General features: G+C 35.3%; 1 protein-coding gene across 8 annotated transcripts in view; it reads left to right on the forward strand.

Annotated features, from left to right (window-relative positions):
* UPF2 (UPF2 regulator of nonsense mediated mRNA decay) overlaps positions 1-19,679 on the forward strand; it is a 122,580-nt gene that overhangs the window by 71,521 nt on the left and 31,380 nt on the right. For 7 of the 8 annotated variants that reach the window (XM_054716578.1, XM_054716579.1, XM_054716573.1 and 4 more), the window contains 7 exons: positions 816-929; positions 3,059-3,175; positions 7,462-7,647; positions 9,500-9,703; positions 10,557-10,832; positions 13,233-13,416; positions 18,933-19,072. In XM_054716578.1, the coding sequence (XP_054572553.1) occupies positions 816-929; positions 3,059-3,175; positions 7,462-7,647; positions 9,500-9,703; positions 10,557-10,832; positions 13,233-13,416; positions 18,933-19,072 (1,221 nt within the window). The remainder of the gene's footprint in view (positions 1-815; positions 930-3,058; positions 3,176-7,461; positions 7,648-9,499; positions 9,704-10,556; positions 10,833-13,232; positions 13,417-18,932; positions 19,073-19,679) is intronic. The other variant, XM_054716580.1, reaches the window with a different exon arrangement.

A 19,679-nucleotide genomic window follows, 5' to 3' on the forward strand; every position in this document is an offset into this window, starting at 1 on the left:
TATGAAAGGGTCTTTATGAAGGCTGTACTCTTTTCTAAATTGCAAGGCTAAAACAGTCAAGTTTATTCAATATAATTTTGTTTAATATTAGAAACTAGAAACCAAACTAGGTTTGGTTTTCTGATGAAAATATAATTTTGAGGTTAAATCCAATTACATTATCTTGAGGTGTTTTTTCACATTGCATTGCTGTAATAGGGTTTTGTCATATTCAGTATTTCTTCAAATGTGTACCTAAGTAGGAGGTTATATTTGCAAAGGACTTGAACTTTGATATATGGCTGTGACTAGTGGTAAAAGAGAATAGTTATTATATTGGAAATTTCATTATCATGAACTTAGAATAAAAAATGAAATATATAGTTTGTCACTATAATACACTAACTGAGCCTTAATAATATTTTTGCTTAAATGAGCTTTTGATGTTCATTATTTGTAAAGCAGCATCTCCTAAAGTGTGTTCCTTATGATATTAATATAATGGAATCTTAACTAGTCATTGTTAACATTTCAAAAGGGGGATTTATGTTGCCAAATAAATTTGAGAAACAAGTTAAAAAGATTTCTTATTTTGTGATCCTTTTAGCCTTATAAAATGCATTATTTCACAATGGAACTGTTTTTGCAAAGCACATTCTGGCACTGGTGTTATACAGAGCTTATTTTGCCTTAATGTAAAACAATTTGAATATAGCAGGAAATTATACCAAATTTATTTAAAGTATTTAGAGTGAGTTCAGTCTCATTAAAATAACAGTTCTTACCAGAGATTTCAAAGTGTTAATTATCTAAGCAGTATCTCTTTTAATTTGTAGGTACGAAAAAAGGACCAGATCAATATTGAAACAAAGAACAAAACTGTTCGTTTTATTGGAGAACTAACTAAATTTAAGATGTTCACAAAAAATGATACACTGCATTGTTTAAAGGTTAGTGCTGAATTATTTGAATTATTTTTAATAGACAAATTTAAAGTTTTTGTTACAGATGCTAGAAAAAATGAAATAATTAAGAAATATTTGATTTACCCAAAGGAAGGCAAGAAGGGGGTAAAAAGGAACATTAAACAGGTGAGCAAAATAGAAAACAAATAATAGCCTGACCGACTTGTCTCAGTGGTTGACCTAAGAACCAGGAGATCACTGTTGGATTCCTGGTCAGGGCACATATGCTGGTTGCAGGCTCGATTCCCAGTGTGGGGCATTCAGGTGGCAGCTGATCAATGATTCTCTCTCATCATTGATGTTTCTGTCTCTCCCTCTCTCTTCCTGTCTGAAATCAATAAAAAATATATTTTTTAAAAAGGTATTTGCTTAAAAAAAATTAAAAACACCACCACCACTATATGTTACCTATAAGAGACATACTCTTTTTTTTTTTTTTAACATATTTTATTGATTTTTTTACAGAGAGGAAGGGAGAGGGATAGAAACACCGATAAGAGAGAAACCGATCAGCCGCCTCCTGCACACTCCCTACTGGTTATGTGCCTGCAATCAAGGTACATGCCCTTGACCTGAATCGAACCCAGGACCCTTGAGTCCGCAGGCCGACGCTCCATCCACTGAGCCAAACCAGTCAGGGCAAGACATACTTTTAAATACAAGGTTGAAAAAGTAGATTTACAGTTTGAATATGAGAAACACAGTTTATCTTTGTATTTATTTATTTATTATTGTATTATTTATTTGTATAACTGTAAACCTATTTTGCCCACCCCTTTATAAAAATTAGAAAGGCTAAAGTAAAAAGATGGGGAAAATATACCGTGGAAGCACTTTTTAAAAGACACCTGGTTTCATTATTACCAGACAAAGGAGACTTTAAGGGATGAAGCTGTATTAGAAATAAAGAAGGTTAGTTGGCCCTGGCCTGTGTGGCTCAGTTAGCTGAGTGTTGTCCCATGTACCAAAAGGTCGCTAATTTGATTCCCCATCATGGCACATGCTCAGGTCGGGGCTCAATCCCCAGTAGGGTCAAGCAAGAGGCAGCCAATTACATCAATGTTTCTCTCTCACTCCTCTTCCCCTTTTCTTCCTCCCTAAAATCAATAAAAACATATTTAAAAAAAAACCGAATAAAGAAGGTTAGTTGATAGCAATATAGAGGTCATTTTAATATGAAAGTGATACTTCCTGAATCAGTAATGTAGCTTCAAAATATATAAAGAAACAATTGACAAAAGAAATCTATAATAATAAAAGCGTAATATGCTAGTTAGACCAGATGTCCTTCCGGATGAAGCTGGGGCTGAGAAGGAAGCCCGGGTCCCGGGTGCCAGAGGGAAGCCGATGCCGGCAGCCAGGGGAAGGAAGGCCACGAATTTCATGCATTGGGCCTCTAGTAAAGAAATAAAAGAGAAATAAAAAAATCCACAATCATAGTGAGCGACTTGAAAACACTTTAATAGCTGAAAGAACAGGCAGACAAAATTTATAAGTACTATATATATAGAATTGAACAGCACAATTAACAGTCTTGATGTATTTGGCACTATACCCAAGAGATTCAGAATTTACATGGAAAAATATTCATGTTAGTCAAAACAAACAAAACAAGATATCAAATGATGTGATATGTCTGAATCTATTTTGGTTTAGAAAATATGCATAGAAATAGGTTGGGAGAATAAATACTACTAAAATGTTGTGGTAATGTGTTGTGTTTATAAATTTTATACCATAAGTCTTTTGTAGTCAGAATTTTAAAAATAAATGTTATTTAAACCAAAACAAAATAATTTAGAGAATGTAAGCTATGTATGTGATGTGTTTAAATATGGGGCATTTAATAGTACATTTAGAAAGGGCTTTGATACTAATTTCCATATATCTATCTAGAACAAAAAACATTAAGTATATTGAAGGTTTTAGAAAAGATTTTTATGGCAAACCACAAAAGATGTCCATCGATGAGGACTATTAAACTAAAAGACTAGCTTTTGTTTTTTATACTGACATTTTAAAAATTGTTACATACATTAGAAATATAATATTTTTTTTCTCTAATAGGCTTGAAGTATTGTCTTTGTGGTTTTTCATCATTATTATTATTACAGATGCTTCTATCAGACTTTTCCCATCACCATATTGAAATGGCATGTACCCTATTGGAAACATGTGGAAGATTTCTTTTCAGATCTCCAGAATCTCACTTGAGGACCAGTGTACTTTTGGTAAGGGTTTGAGAATTCTAGCAAGAGCTTGAGGTTGTTGATTTACTTCAGGGGTTAAAAATATTGACCATTGCCTGTTATCTTGCTCTGTCATAGAAACAAACTTTTCTACCTTAACTAGGACATCCTATATATATGAGCTGCCATTCCTGGACAGCCGTTGGTATTTTTCTCACTTGGCTCTTAGTGAGTTAACAATATTGTGAATGGGGATTAAGTTTAACCAAAGATAACTTTTAAAAAAACTTTATTGTTGAAATTATTACAGATGTAGATATCCCTTTTTCCCCCCATCAACCCCTTCTTGCCTGCCCGCGCCCCAGGCCTTCACCACACTATCATCTGTGTTCATGGGTTATGCACATATACATACAAGTTCTAATAAAAAATAACTTTTGACAAATGATACAAATGAGCAGGTACTCTTAATACTATTACGTTAGATTGGCATGCCGTAAGCACATAAATTATAAACTAAACATATAATTAAATTTTAAAATTAAAAAAACATAAAATATAAGTCTAAAAAATTACCTTGTGGGAGAAGTTATTTCTTAAGTTAATTAGAATGCCTAATGACCATCAAGTTTATTAATCAATTAAGTTATTATGCTTATTGGTAATATTCATGCAGTTTGCTGATAGCCTTTTGCAGGGTTGGTATTAGTGTTCAAGAGAGCTCTGGGCATACACTGTCATTACATCACTGTTGCTGTTACAAAAGTCTTGATTGTGTCATTTTCTCTAGGTATCTTATTTTTTTAGAATCCAGTTGTAAGCCTGAATTCTCTGCCAATAATATTTAAAAATGAAGAAACATGAGAATTTATTTCTCCTAAACAAAGATATTAATGTGAAGGCCATCAAATAGAATTGATTTCCAAATTCTCTTTAAGTTTATATCATACTAGCGTTCCCGTTGCAGGAAAAATCCTGCAATAGGGTTTCCTGCTGCATTCTACCCCGCCCCGCCTCCGCTACTCCTTTGTCCCCGGGGCCCACCTTCTCTGCCAGCCCGCCCTGCTCTCCTTCCTTCTCCCCCGGCCCCGCCTCCGCTCCTCCCTTCTCCTCCCCCCGGGCTTGTTTGCTTCTCCGCAGCTTTGCTCCCTTCAGCATCTCTTGGCTTCTTTCTAAGCTGTCTTGATATGCAAATTAGCCACCATCTTTGTTGGGATAATTTGCATACTCGTCCTGATTGGCTGGTGGGCGTGGCTTGGGCATAGCAAAGGTGCGGTCAATTTGCATATTTGTCTATTAGGTAGGATTAATCATATAATAGTTACTCCAAGTTCAAATTTAATTGTAACAAGGAGAAAATTCTTCCTACTCTTTGGCTCATACTGATAGGTTAAATGAGACACTGCAAATAAAAATGTATTAATTGAAACGTTGTTATTAACCAAAGTTACCCAATATATTTAATTAAATAAAAATGTAATAGAGATGCTAGGAAAGCTTAGTTTATATTATCTACTTTTTATTTATAACATTGAATCCTCAATATTTACTTTTTGCTGGGGAAAATATTTACTAATTGTGGTAGTATAGATGAACGTCATGTTACTAAAAATCAGAGTCCTTCCTGTCTGACTGGTTTTCTTGGCTCAGTGGACCTTTTCCCCTCTTACAGCAAAAGAAGCTAGCCTTTATTAGTGAGTCTCTTGCTTTCTGGATAGGAACCTTATTTATCATTTAACATTTTTGTGAGGCCTATGTGTCAGGCATGGTTAGGAGAAGTGGTACAAAGAATACAATTGCCAAAGTGGTCCATATCTAGTGCTAATTTGAATACAATGTTGTAAGTGCTTTAATAGAGCTATGCAGAGAACATTATGGGCTCATGGAGGAGGTACTTAAGCTAGACTGATAAATCAAGAAATATTTTCCCTAACAGCTTCATGGTATTCACTGAGTACAAACTCTTAATGTCAGACCCATCCTATATATCTTCCTATATAATAAAGAGGTAATATGTAAATCGACCATCACTCCAACACACAGGATGGCTGCCCCCATGTGGTCAAAGTTGGCCGCCCCCATGTGGACACAAGATGGCCAGCAGAGGAGGGCAGTTGGGAGGGACCAGGCCTGCAAGGGAGGGCAGTTGGGGGGGACCAGGCCTGCAGGGGAGGGCAGTTGAGGGGGGAACCAGGCCTGCAGGGGAGGACAATTAGGGGCGACCAGACTGGCAGGAGAGGGCAGTTAGGGGTGACTGGGCCTGCAGGAGAGGGCAGTTGGGGGGGACCAGGCCTGCAGGGGAGGGCAGTTAGGGGTGACGAGACCTGCAGGGGAGGACAGTTGGGGGGGACCAGGCCTACAGGGGAGGGCAGTTGGGGGGGACCAGGCCTGCAGGGGAGGGCAGTTAGGAGTGACCAGGACAGCAGGGGAGGGCAATTAGGGGTGGCCAGGCCTTCAGGGAGGATAGTTAGGGGTGTCCAGGCCGGCTGGGGAGGGCAGTTAGGGGCAATCGGGCTGGCAGGGGAGCAGTTAGGTGTCGATCAGGCTGGCAGGGGAGTGGTTAGGAGTGAGCAGGCTGGCAGGCGGAAGTGGTTAGGGGCAATCAGGCAGGCAGGTGGGCGGTTGGGAGCCAGCAGGCCTGGATTGTGAGAGGGATGTCTGGCTGCCTGTTTAGGCCCGATCCCACCAGGTTTGGGCCTAAACAGGCAGTCAGACATCCTTTGAGGGGTCCCAGATTGGAGAGGGTGCAGGCTGGGCTGAGTGACACCCCCCACCCCCATGCACGAATTTCCTGCACCAGGCCTCTAGTAGGGTATAAAGATGAAAAGATAGTCCATGCTCTCCTGGAGTCTACTAAGTCAGACAGAGGAGTAAATAGGCAGTTGGAATATATGGTGTAAAAGCAATATAGGGCATAGATAGAAGAGGCACTTAATCTAGTCTTGGTATGTCAGGATATGTTTCCTGGGAAAGTGGTGTTTATTTTAGAGACTAATCTGAGTCTTCAAGGCAGAAAAGAAAGACACATCTAGTCAAGCAGCTGCAGATAAAACGAGTGGCAAGCAACAAACTAGATTTAAAAAGAGCCCTGAGTCCTTTACCAGCCATTTCCCTCTACATACTTAAAACCCAGAGTTCTTACCATGTCAGCAGAATCTGTTATTACTTGGCCCTCTCTACCTCTCATATCTAATTTCATGCAATTTCTTGAGGGCACCTCAATGGCCTTCTTTTAGTTCCAGTAACATATAACTCTCTTGCCTCAGAGCCTCTGATCTTGCTATTGCCTCTGTTGTGAATGCTCTCTCCATGGCTCTTCTCAACCTTTCGTCATCTTTCAGGTCATAACTTAGATCTCACTTTCTTAGAGAGGCCATCCCTAACCCCCTCTACCTAAAGTATAAAGTAGGCTCCTCATAACTCTCCATCTTAGTGCTGTATTATTTTCCTTCATACCACTGATTACAATTATTATTTAAAAGATTGTTAGTTTTCTTGTTGAATTGTTTATTCTGTCTTCTTATGCCAGACTGTTAGTCTGTCTTATGCACTGGTAAGTTCCAGCACCTGGAATAGTGCTTAGCACATAGTAAGTGCTAAGTAAAATGTTTGTTGAATGACTGAACAAATTCAGTAATCTTAGTGCTTAGTATGATGCTATTTTAAGAATTGGTGCTATTTTAAGATCTTCAGCTAGTCAGTGTTTCTCAACAGGCATCTAGTGGGTAGAGGTCAAGGTTGCACAAAACATCCTACAATGCACAGGACAGCCCCAATTCCCCCACAGCAAAGAATAATCCAGTCCAAAATGTCAAGTTCAGAAAGCCTAACGTAGATGATGATTGACTAGATCTGTGTTTATAAGACCTTGGGGCTTTTAGTTTTCTTGTCTATAGAGACATGTCAGATTTACCTGGTACAGTATTGAATGGCACAAGCTCTGAGAATAATTTTTTTTCCCTCTCAATTGATGTGGGACAGCCAGCACCCCTTTATTCATATTTTGGATTTTAATTTCAGTCACTCATATATATGAAGCTTGTCATACTTAGAGTTCATGTAGTTTGGCAGAGTTATAAATTACATTTGTAGCAAAAGTTCTCTGAGTAAAGGCCTAAGACCAAGCAGTTATTACCTAATTTGTTATAAACATTTGATCAGTGGTATTATAATTAGTCTGCTTGCACACTCTTAGAAATACCAACTGGTTGTTTTTTTTCTTTTTCTAGACCTTTATCCTAAAATTATCACTGAGAATAGTAGTTTTGTTAGGAATAAAGAAACCTTAGAATGAAAGTATTTTGACTAGTGTAGACTTTTTATTTTAGGAACAAATGATGAGAAAGAAACAAGCAATGCATCTTGATGCAAGATATGTCACAATGGTAGAGAATGCATATTACTACTGCAACCCACCTCCAGCCGAAAAAACAGTGAAAAAGAAACGTCCTCCTCTCCAGGAATATATCCGGAAACTTTTGTACAAGGATCTCTCCAAGGTCACCACTGAGAAGGTAAATCTTAATGGAATCATGGAATAATGGTCAACTTGAGATTTGTGGTAATATAATATTCAACTAAATTCTTTTTCATCCTAATGATAATAGTATTAAAAGCAGTGTACTTTCCTTCTAGCCTGTGCCTGAAATTTTAGGTCAGGGACATATATTTCAGTTTTCCTAGATCAGTTTATCTATAAATTGCTTCAGTGCTTCATAAATTATAGATAAGAAATGCAAGTACTTTGCATTGTTCACATTTTGTAAATGGAGAAATTAAAGCAGAGCTGTTCAAGTCTCAAGAGTGAAGTTTAGGAGAGTTGGGATTAGATCCCAAGTTCCATTATGGTTGTCTATCTAAATCATGCTAAGAAATAATTTATATGATGATACATAATATATGGGACAATGTTTTATTTTTCTATTATGATAATAACTTCTTACTCTAATTAAAAGGGCCATTCTTCTAAATTGAATTTTGATGTTGTGTACATATATATATATTCATATTCTGTAATGAATTTGCCTTTACATATTTTTCTTGAGAGCAGGGGATCTTAACCTTGAATGGGTGTTAGGAAGCCCATGGCCCTCTGAAATTTCATAGTTTTGAATTCTGGGGCTGTCTGTATTTTTCTGGCGATAAGGTCTGTGGCTTTCTTTAGATTCTCAGCAGGAGTCACTTTCCAGAAAAGTTTAAGAACCACTGATCTGTTAATTGAGTTATTGTAGTTACCTTGCTAGAAACTTCACTTTTAAGTAAGATATGTTGAGCAAAACATTTCTTGGTTTATTCTGCAAGTTGAAACAATACAGTGTAGAACTTTTTTCTTTTTAGGAGATAAAGTAATGGAAATTAACTTCTGGACAGAGAACACATCAGGGGAGGATAAAAGGCATGAAATAATACATGGGTGGGATAAGAGGTAATAGGAATGATAGGGCAGCTTTGAAAATTGAAATCAACTTTCAGAGAGTTGGAAAAATAGTTGTTTGAAACAAAAGGATTTTGATAGCTGTTTAGAATTGACTAGAAGTTGAAAAATATAGAATGCTTATGAAGTTGAGATGACATTAAAATTGCCAGTGAATCTGATATGAGAAAATATTTAGTGTTTAAATGATGGATTGTGGATATAGAAATGAAAGGAATACTTTGCAATCTGCCAATAATATCTATATTCTTTCAGAATCAAAATGGATAGAACTTGATGATAGGTAGAGCTCTGCTAATTATCTTATTGACAGTAGGGTCTTTGAAATTGTAATACCTAACTTTTATGGGGTATTTACAATGTGGCAGACACTTTGCTACATACTTCACATGTTTTAACTTGTCTAATCCTTACAACAAACTAGTAAGTGGTTTTATTATCCCCCCTTTTACATATGAGGAAACAGGACACTGTAATGTCAGTCTTGATGTGATGTCTCCATTTTAAGTGATCTCTTAACCAATTTGCCTTGGGTTTATTTATTTATTGGAAATTTTTGATTTATACAATAAGTGTCTAAGATTATTTAGATTAAATGAAGCACAAAAGAAACATTATTTTTGGTGAACCTTGGGAATTTCTTTCAGTGACCTTAGTGTATGAGTGTATACTGTTAGCTTGATTGAAGACCTAGAAACTCAGGAAATATGGGGACATTATAGAAAGATGGAGGAAAAATGTGAATACCTTTTGTCAATAATTAGAAAAATCTCATGTTTAATCTCTAACATGAAAAAGCTGATAGAGGATCTCTGAAATATTTCCCATTTCAAAAGTTCTTTATCTGCATAATCATAATACCATATCTATACTATTGGGTATATTGGATTATATACTTGTCTAGTAATTTAAACAAAATTCTCTTGGTTTAGGTTTTGAGACAGATGCGAAAGTTGCCCTGGCAGGACCAAGAAGTGAAAGATTATGTTATTTGTTGTATGATAAACATCTGGAATGTGAAATATAATAGTATTCATTGTGTGGCAAACCTCTTAGCAGGACTAGTGCTCTACCAAGAGGATGTTGGAATCCATGTTGTGGATGGAGTTTTAGAAGATATTCGATTAGGAATGGAGGTAACACAGACTTTCTTTAAAGTTGTCAAGTTGGAATTTTGGAAGAATTTAAATAACTTTTAAATTCTATTATTGAAAAATAATTTGAAGACCTTCTTTTATCTATATGGTATCTTTTACTATTATCTCTTCAGAATTAGTGGTTTCTTAAACCCTGCTGTACTAGATTTACTATGCTTCTCTCAGGCTAATCCTGGGGTTTATTTTGCCTCTTTTTCTCAAGTCCAGTTAAGCTTATTTTGGAAGAATATAGTACATTTTTATTATTTCTAGGTTACTATTGGGAAAATAAATTTATTAATTAGAAGAATTTTAATCATTTGGTAAAATTTCCTGTAAGCAGATCCCTTTTTTTTGTAGGCTTATTGTTAATTCAAGATTATAGAGAAAATAAGTTATATGGGGCTGATAAGGGAGAATTACATCTTAATTGTTTAATAGACTATCAAATCAATTCACTTAATGATAGCATAATAATAAGTTTAATATTTAACATTTTTTATTAAACTTTAAAAAACATTTATTTGAATAACATCAATTGGCTGCCTTCCACATGTGCCCCAAACAGGAATCAAACCTGCCACCCTTTTGTGCATGGGATCAACTGAACTACACCAACCAGGGCAACTTTTTTTTTTTTTTTAACATTTTGTAGATACCCATTTCCTAAAGAGAGAAAAAGGATACTCACAAGTGACCACCTTATTAGAAAAGAAGCAAAGAACCCATTAGTTTTTCTCTGTTCAGTGTTTCTTCAGTAATTGATACTGTCAAGTGACAGAGGGGAATTTTGCCTCTTTTCAACCACATTACTGTTCTTTAATGCAAATCTTGTTTGTTTTTTTTCTTTTAGGTTAATCAACCTAAATTTAATCAGAGACGTATCAGCAGTGCCAAGTTCTTAGGGGAACTTTATAATTACCGCATGGTGGAATCAGCTGTTATTTTTAGAACTCTTTATTCTTTTACTTCATTTGGTGTTAATCCTGATGGCTCTCCAAGTTCACTGGACCCTCCTGAGCACCTTTTCAGAATTAGACTAGTGTGCACTATTTTGGATACTTGTGGCCAGTACTTTGACAGAGGTTCCAGTAAACGAAAACTTGATTGCTTCCTTGTATATTTTCAGGTATATAAGCTGAAATATGCAGTTTGGCACCATTTAATACATTGGTTGTGTTACAAAAATATTCAAGCAGAAACATTATAGCATTCACATATCACATATGAGATATGTCCATAATTAGACTAAATTTGATTTATTCTTTCTGCAAGGATGCCTTAGAGATTTTTAAAAGTTGATGAATTTTATCATATAAAGATTCTAATTGCATTGTAACTTTTATATGATTGTTAATTTTGAAAATTATTTTGTTATACTTAATAAATTTGGAATGGTAATTTATGAATTATATTTGGTACAGTAACTTATGAATTAAAAAACTTGTGATTTTTATTTATCTATATATTTATTTATTATATATATTTAATTTATTTATATATATATTTTTAATTTATATATATTTATATATATAAAAATGTATATATAAAAACCAAAACACAAATGTGTTTTGGTTTTACATCTAAAATTCTTATTTTTAAATGATTAACTTTTTTTTTAAAGAAAAAACTCACTCTGGGAAAAATGTTTTTAACACAGGAAGAAACTCTTGAGTTGTGCTTTTCATATCTTAATTTTAGTTAATTATGTAAGCTTATGATTTAGAGCAAGTATAGTATAAATTGAATTCAGGTACAAAAACGGAGATGTTTCTACAATTCCTTTAAAGTAGGTGTTCCAGAAGTTAACTTTGTAGGTTGGTTGTTTGGAACCCAATCACTATTTCCCATAAAATACTGAGTAGGGTGAACAATTCACTGTTGAATTGTCCAGATGTTATTGAAAGAAGTTATCAATAGTACCATTAAAGTCTATATGATCACTATTTCTAGTATTGTTTTCATTCATCCATTGATGAAGAAAATACATTTAAAACTAAAACTGGAGGTATAAAAAATACATCCACATAATGGCTGGTGTTAAGGGAGGGTAAATGTTCTTGGGGAAGAGCAGTTTATTAACTTTATTCTACCATGAGGAAGGGGATTGCACATTTGAGAATCAGATTCCCTTTGTCTCTGAGGACTGTCTTAGGTTGGAAACTGCCTATATTGAAATCCAGTTTTGTTGCAAAGTGTTAGCTGTAATTGTCAGCATCCAAAGTAGAATCTCTTTCAGAAGAGAATCCTTATTTGCATTTAATCTGACATCCCAGGTGGAGAGAAAAGAGCTATCCCAAAATATCCAAGAGACAAAGAGAGGCATTTTCCACATTGATTAACAGGAAGCAGAAATATGCGCAGGGTTAAACCTGAGGGGATGGAGTAAGAAGTGAGGCCTGGGGATGAGGTCAGTGTGTTCTGCCTAGACTATAGAGTGAACAGTTATGTATTGGAAGGCCAGGTAGAAAGGATCACCCATAGCAGTGCTTCTAAACTTTAATGTGCATACACATTACCTGGGAATAGTATCAAAGTGCAGATTATTATTAAATTGGTCTGGGGTGGGGACTTGAGATTATGCATTTCTAACAAGCTGCATTGAGTTCTTTAATTTTGAGTAGCAAGGACCTAGAACAAACTGGGGAAGAAGAGTGAAGCACCCAGAGCCGTGGTCGGCAAACTGCGGCTCGTGAGCAACATGCGGCTCTTTGGCCCCTTGAGTGTGGCTTTTCCACAAAATACCACGGCCTGGGCGAGTCTTTTTTGAAGAAGTGGCATTAGAAAAAGTTTAAGTTTAAAAAATTTGGCTCTCAAAAGAAATTTCAATCGTTGTACTGTTAATATTTGGCTCTGTTGACTAATGAGTTTGCCGACCACTGACCCAGAGGATTACCTGTTTATACATAAGTAAATTCCTGGGTTGTGCGCTTCAATTAATGTTAACTTACAAAGTATGAAACAGAATGAGGGACCCAGGGTAGGAGAAGAGAGGGAAAATATCCAAATAGTGCCACATACACAGTAGGTGTTCAATAAATGATTGTTGATTAATTTTTATATTTAAAACACCCATATATTTAGATACTTTAATTGACCTTTTTAAAAATCAAAGCAGGTGTTATAGGGAAAAGGATGAACATTTATCGAAACTATATCTTTGAATCTGGTTATTTTTGTAAACTTTAGCATTTAAACCCAGTTTGGGAGTGAGGTTTCTGACTTGTTTCGTTATCTGAAAATTCATTTGGTATTTTATTCACAATTTTTCCTTGTCTTTAAAAAGATTATAACAATTATAATAAAACAATATTTAGATTCAAGGCACCAAATGGCTTAGAAACTGTAGATGGAGGGAAATAATTGGAATTAGGATCATTGCTGTCGACCATTAATGAAAATGGTAGGTGTCTTGTACAACTTTTTAGCTTAGTTGTTATAGTTAGGTGATGTCACATTACAGATTATTATTTAAAGTATTTTTGTTATTAATATTTTATAGCTAAATTTATCTTTTATTTGTCATCAGCGTTATGTTTGGTGGAAGAAAAGTTTGGAGGTTTGGACAAAAGATCATCCATTTCCTATTGACATAGATTACATGATCAGTGATACACTAGAACTGCTAAGACCAAAGATCAAACTTTGTAATTCTCTGGAAGAATCCATCAGGCAGGTACAAGACTTGGAACGAGAATTCTTAATAAAACTAGGTAAGCAATTAATTACAGAGAGACAATGAAGGTGATATTTGGCAGATTGTTTTTAGAATTTGCTTTATAATGTTACCAGAGTTTACCTTTGTATACTTTCCATTTTTATATTGAGTGTTACATAATATTAGGTAAGACATATGGGTGACATATTTTTTTATTTCATTAAATAATCCCAAATTGGAGGTAAATACTTATGTAAGAATTGAAGCCAATGATAGTGATGAATAAATACAATCCTGTTGGCCTCTCTTAATTTTAGAATTTTTGGTTGCTAATATAAAATCTACTTTTAATTAGAGCACCTCTTACAATACAGTATGTAATTGTAACAAGCGTTATTTCTTAAGACATTGTAGGCTAGAAACTATAGAAGGGGAATACCTGTTAGAAGTTTGGAACTACCCTACAGAATTTCAGACCTTATTCACTGGGAGAGTTGTCTCTATTTCTAAGGACTAGAGAAAATGTGAGAAGTGTGCTACAGGAGAATTGGTCTGTTTACCTTCTCTGTGTCCTTTTGAGATTGTTGTGGAAGAAGAGGTAGCTCTTTAAAAAAATATATATGCTTATTGATTTTAAAGAGATAGGATGGGAGAGGGATAGAAATATCAATGAGAAACTCAGTCGGCTGCCTCCTGCACGCCCCCTACTGGGGATCCAGTCCTCAAGTGGGCATGTGCTCTGACCAGGAATAGAACTGAGGACCTGTGGGTTCAGGGGTCGATGCTTAACTACTGACCCACACTGGCTGAGTAGGAGTTAGCTCTTGAATAACTCTCTCACGAGGGACTGACTGTAGGAGCTAACTTTGTCTGTGGAAATAACTGGGATATGTAACCTTACTACTCTGATTTACTTGTAGATAGTTGTTAGCAGGTTTCATTTTAGTCATTTTAAAGTGACATATGTTTTGAGGCTGTTAAGCTAGTATTTTATTTCCTGCTAGCACTTGGGACCTATAAGTCTGTCTTTAAGAGATTCTTACCTTCACCAATTATATTAATTGTATAAATTTACTACATTGCATATCTGAAGAACTACTTTTCATGGTGAAAGCATTTGGTACTTTTCCCCCTCTAAAACTATTTTTTTATATTACATCCAGCATATTAGTAGGGTTTCCTTTTCCATAGGTAAATCCTCTTTTGGAGAATATGATTGCTGTTATCTATTTGAGCATTAATTTTAAAGGTGCTTCTGATTATGCAACTATTAACTTTTCTTACTACTCAGCCCATAAAGACATATGTGCATCTTTTTATACTTTGTCCCAAATTATCTACTTTCTTTTCCTTTTTAGACTTCTAGTTGTATAAAATTATCATTTTAAGCAAAGTGCTTATCTATGTATTTATTTCATTTACTTTTTATGCTTTGAAATGATTGAGTCTTAGTCTTGTTTCTCAAAGACCTTTATGAATGATGCTCTGTATAGTGGGCATGAGGGAATACTAGTTTGACACCCAGTTTGGTAGCAGTAAAGAGAGCAATGTGCTTTATCCTTTATTGACTGAAGTTTAAATTAAAGGACTTCAGACTCTCCTGAGGAGTCTTTTTAGAATATGGAACAGGAAAAATAGGTCAACGTTTGTAAGTGAAACTCTAAAGATGGTTGCAACCGGAAATTATGCTATGGAGTTGTCCCAATTTAATTCTGTTTTAAACAGTCTAAGTATCAGGAAGAAGAGCTACATGAATAAACCTACATTAAATCTATTTCCTGTTGATTAAATCCGGAAGATAATACAGTATCAAGAGCCTTTGCTAGTTTTTTTGGTTCAAGCACTTAACAAATTCATTATCTCAGTTTTATAGCAACAAAATTCTAGCATAATAGTTAATGGAAAAACACTAAAAATTTCTCTTACAATTATGCTTAATGTTAGTTTTAAATAATTTTTAATATTATTAAAAGTAATATATGTTCATGGCAGAAATTTTGAAAAATACCAAGAAGTCAAAAATCACTGATACTCCATACTTAAGGATAATTATCTATTAACATTTTGATATATTTTCTTTTATTCTTTAAATTTTTTCCTCATGTTTATACAGTTTTATAAGTGGATTTCCACCACATAATACATTATGAAATTTCTTCCTTACAAAAAGTATTTCTCTAAATCTTTATTATATTTTTTAAAAACTGGCTATATTTCTTTGTATAAATGTACCATAATTTGTTTAATTCCTGTTGACACTTAGATTATTTCAAATTTTGCACCACTATAAATAACACGCTTGAGTTATTTTCTTGTGCATTTTGATTTCTTAGTATAGACAGAATTATTGGCAAGGACGTTCTCTTTAAATTTAAGAACAAAATTAAGATGGTAATAAGCAATATTGTTTAATTCTGGTTTGGAAGTTCTCACTATTATTATAATAAATGAAACAAAAAGGAGGGAAATAAAAGTAAAAAAAGGAAAGAAGCCATAAGAATAAATTATATTATAAATTTAAAGAGTGTATTTCATAAATTAGAAATAAAATAAGTAGGATAGATAAAAGGCCCAGAAGTTTTCCAGTTAAATACAGAACAATAATTTATGGTGAGCCAGGAATGTTAAAGATAGGATAAGGGCAACAGGTGAGCATTTGGGAGGAAAATTGATAGGGAGCCACATCTTATATCACCAAACTCTAGGTGGATTAAAGAGTTAAATATTTACTTTTTCAAAGTTAAAAATAGATCTGATTATCAGATATTTTCAGAGGTTAATTTTCTCAAATTTAAAATGATAGAAGAAAGCATACGTATAGATTTAGGTTTTTAAAACATCTATATATATAAAAGGCTAAGTGTCCAACCACCCAACCAGCTGGTAGATATGACACACACTGACCACTAGGGGGCAGACGCTCAACAAAGGAGCTGCCCAGCTGCAGTAACTTGGCAGCTGCAGTTCTCAGGTGAGACATCCTGGAACCAGAGAGGAGGGAGTGTGGCCCTGCTTCCTTTCAATGTGCACGAATCCGTGCACCACTAGTAGTATACAATAAAAAATTAATATGAAAATAGTTTTCTTGCTAGGTTGTTAGCACTTACATAAAGAACACAGGTAAATTGGTAATAAAATAGAATACCCAAATAGAAAAATGAATAGGGCATAATCAAATAAGGGAGAGCAGGGAAGAGTTGGTGTTTTTATTGAGTACTGCCTGATTGTCAGAATGATAGAGGAAGGTAATGCTACTGATTTTTGACAGAAGAGTTTAAGTAAAGCCCAAATCAAAATACTAGGTTAAGCAATCAAGTCAACTCTGCTCTTTCTGACATGTTAAGTATATGGGGGAAATGCTCAGCATGTCTAGTAAACAGAAATGTAAATTAAAACACAATCTGAAAGGAAGTACTATAGTTTATTACCATCTCTGTTATGAGCATGAAAATGGAGACACCAAGCAGCTCAAATTTAAGAGGACAGTATTTGTTTTCTACAAGTACACTTAATTCTGACACACATTTAAATATTTTACTGTCTAGAGTTTGCATTTTGTCACCTCTATTTTTTACATATACATTTTAATCTGCATTGTTTACTTTAGATTGCAGTGACTTATGGTTCAGCAACTGGATCGTTATATAGTTTAGCAAATGCAGAATATTTTGAAACTAACTTGCAATGAAAATAAAAATGTTATTAAATAGTATGTATTTTCCTTACAAATTAGAAGTGTGGCTATCAAAACAAAGACTTATACAATATAGTTCTTCCCATGACACATTTTAAATGGACATAACAAGCGTGTGATGGTATGTGAGTTTATCACCACTGTGATATTTTTATTGAGAATGCTTAGATTTATACAGTCCTGATAACTTTTGTCCCTGATAACTTTTCCAATATTTTGCTTCTTCATGTCCCTATAAACAAATAAAATTTACATATAAAGTCTATTTCTTTCTATGAAAACTAATAAGTAGTAGGTAGGAAATGTTTAAGTTAAATGGAATTTAAATCTGAGTATTATTTTCCATGTAAAGTAGATCTCACTGAGCTTCATCCATCTTCTCAAATTTTTTTAAAATTTCCAAACTTGAATGTATCTACTTTAATCACACTGTACTTCCATATTTTTCTGTTTTTTTTTTTAAAATTATTTTTTAAATTGATTTCAGAAAGGAAGGGAGAGGGAGTGAGAGATAGAAACATCAATAATGAGAGAGAATCATTGATTGGCTGTCTCCTGCACAGCCCCTACTGGCGATTGACCCAGCAATCGAGCATGTGCCCTGACAGGGAATTGAGCCATGACCTCCTGGTTCATAGGTCCACGCTCAACCACTGAGCCACAATGGCCGGGCTTTGTCAGTGTTTAATTAATTGCTTAGACTTAGGACATTGGAGTAATTCTTTTACTTTTATTGGTTGGGTTATTAAAACTCTCTGGGCTTCAGTATTCCTCATAAAATGGAAGGGTTAAATCACATCATCATTCTTTCTGTACTAATTGGCTAAGATTCTGTGAGGAAACAACTATTTACTGAACACCTACTGTGTATTTATCAATATATGGCCTCTGGTAAGTTTTGAATATACGTATAAAAGAAGTTCTTTGTTTTTAAGGGTCTTCTAATCTAATGTAACACTTCTGAAATTTTAAAAGATATTACATGGTATATATATTCTTAAATGTAAAGTGCTCTGATAAACTCTCCAAGTGCTGTAAAAGCAAATAGGGGGAAAGTATTGGATTTTATATTGAGAAGAGTATTGATGAGTAAGATTGCAAGGTAGTGTGCTTTTTAATGACAAGAATCTGACCTCACTATAGCAGAAGGCGTGGGAGAAAACATGGGAAAGAGATCCGATGAAGCCATATTATGTGCCTCTTGAAAGTAGAGAGGTAGTTTGGTATTCAGATGATAAGAGGAATTGAGTAGATAGTGAAATGTGGATGAACATGGGGAGGTAGAAGCAAATTCAAGCCAGGGAGTTCCCTCAGGAGGAGAATGCTGTTACTGAACGAAAAAACTAAGTTCTGTGGTGACACAGCTGCTAGGTGTGTCACCATATTGCTTTGCCTTTCCTTAGTCTTAATTTGCAGACATTCAAATAGATAGTCAAATGTGATTTCTCCATTAAAGTGACAATTTTATATCTGAGTTTTTAGAGATTCTTGAAATATTTATTAAAATGTGGAACTGAAAAAAATAAGTGGAATCGAGGTACATTTTATATGGTTGAGGTGCATCTTATGTGCTGCTACTTTTTGCCTTTGATTTTTTGAGACTGAGATAAACAGTTTGAAGCTCTAGAAAAGGGGAAAATGTGTGTTTTTTTCTTTTTTGTTAGTGACTAAGAAATATATCAGCCGAAAGGAAGTTCTGTTTAATTTTTTAAATGTTTATCAAAATAGTTTTAAATTCTGTTCCTATTTTACTGTTGTTTTGAAAAAAAAAAAAAAGGCTATTGAATTTTCTTAATACATACTTTTAAATGAAGTGGTATTGAAAACTTGCCTTTATCTTTTTAAAATGTATTTTTCTACTTTCCTCTCACTGCAAGGCCTAGCAAATGACAAAGATTCAAAAGATTCTATGACAGAAGGAGAAAATCTTGAAGAGGATGAAGAAGAAGAAGAAGGAGGAGCTGAAACAGAAGAACAATCTGGAAATGAAAGTGAAGTAAATGAACCAGAAGAAGAGGTGATGACTTTTATTTATAGCAAATAGGTACATTTGTACTAGAGTATTTTGACTATATGAGCAAAAATTTCCTTTATAAAATAAAATCTACCCCTCAGTTGTATTATAGTAAACTAGAGGCCTGGTGCATGAAATTCATGCATGGGGGAGGGGGGTGTCCCCTCAGCCCAGCCTGCACCCTCTCCAATCCGGGACTGCTGGCTCATAATTGCTCGCCTGCTTGCCTGCCTGGTCGCCCCTAACTGCCCCCCTCCCCCTGCCCTTGCTGGCCTGATTGCCCCTCACTGCCTCCCGCTGCCGGCCAGGTCACCCTCACCCCCAACTGCCCCCTCCCTGCCAGCCTGGTTGCTCCTAACTGTGCCCCCCCTCACCTCCCCCACTGGCCTGGTCACCCCTAACTGCACCCCCTGCCAGCCTGGCCGCCCCTCATGGACCCCCCCCCCCCCCCGCCAGCCTGGTTGCCCCACGCAGCCTGCTGTTCAGTTGTTTGGTTGTCCCTCACTAACCCCCCTGCCAGCCTGGTCATAGGCAACCATCTTGTGAGGGTGTGAGGGTTAATTTGCATATTATCTCTTTATTCTATAGGATATAATTAATAGTATCTCTG

This window comes from Eptesicus fuscus, chromosome 5, assembly GCF_027574615.1.
Source record: "Eptesicus fuscus isolate TK198812 chromosome 5, DD_ASM_mEF_20220401, whole genome shotgun sequence".
NCBI classification, from domain to species: Eukaryota; Metazoa; Chordata; class Mammalia; order Chiroptera; family Vespertilionidae; genus Eptesicus; species Eptesicus fuscus.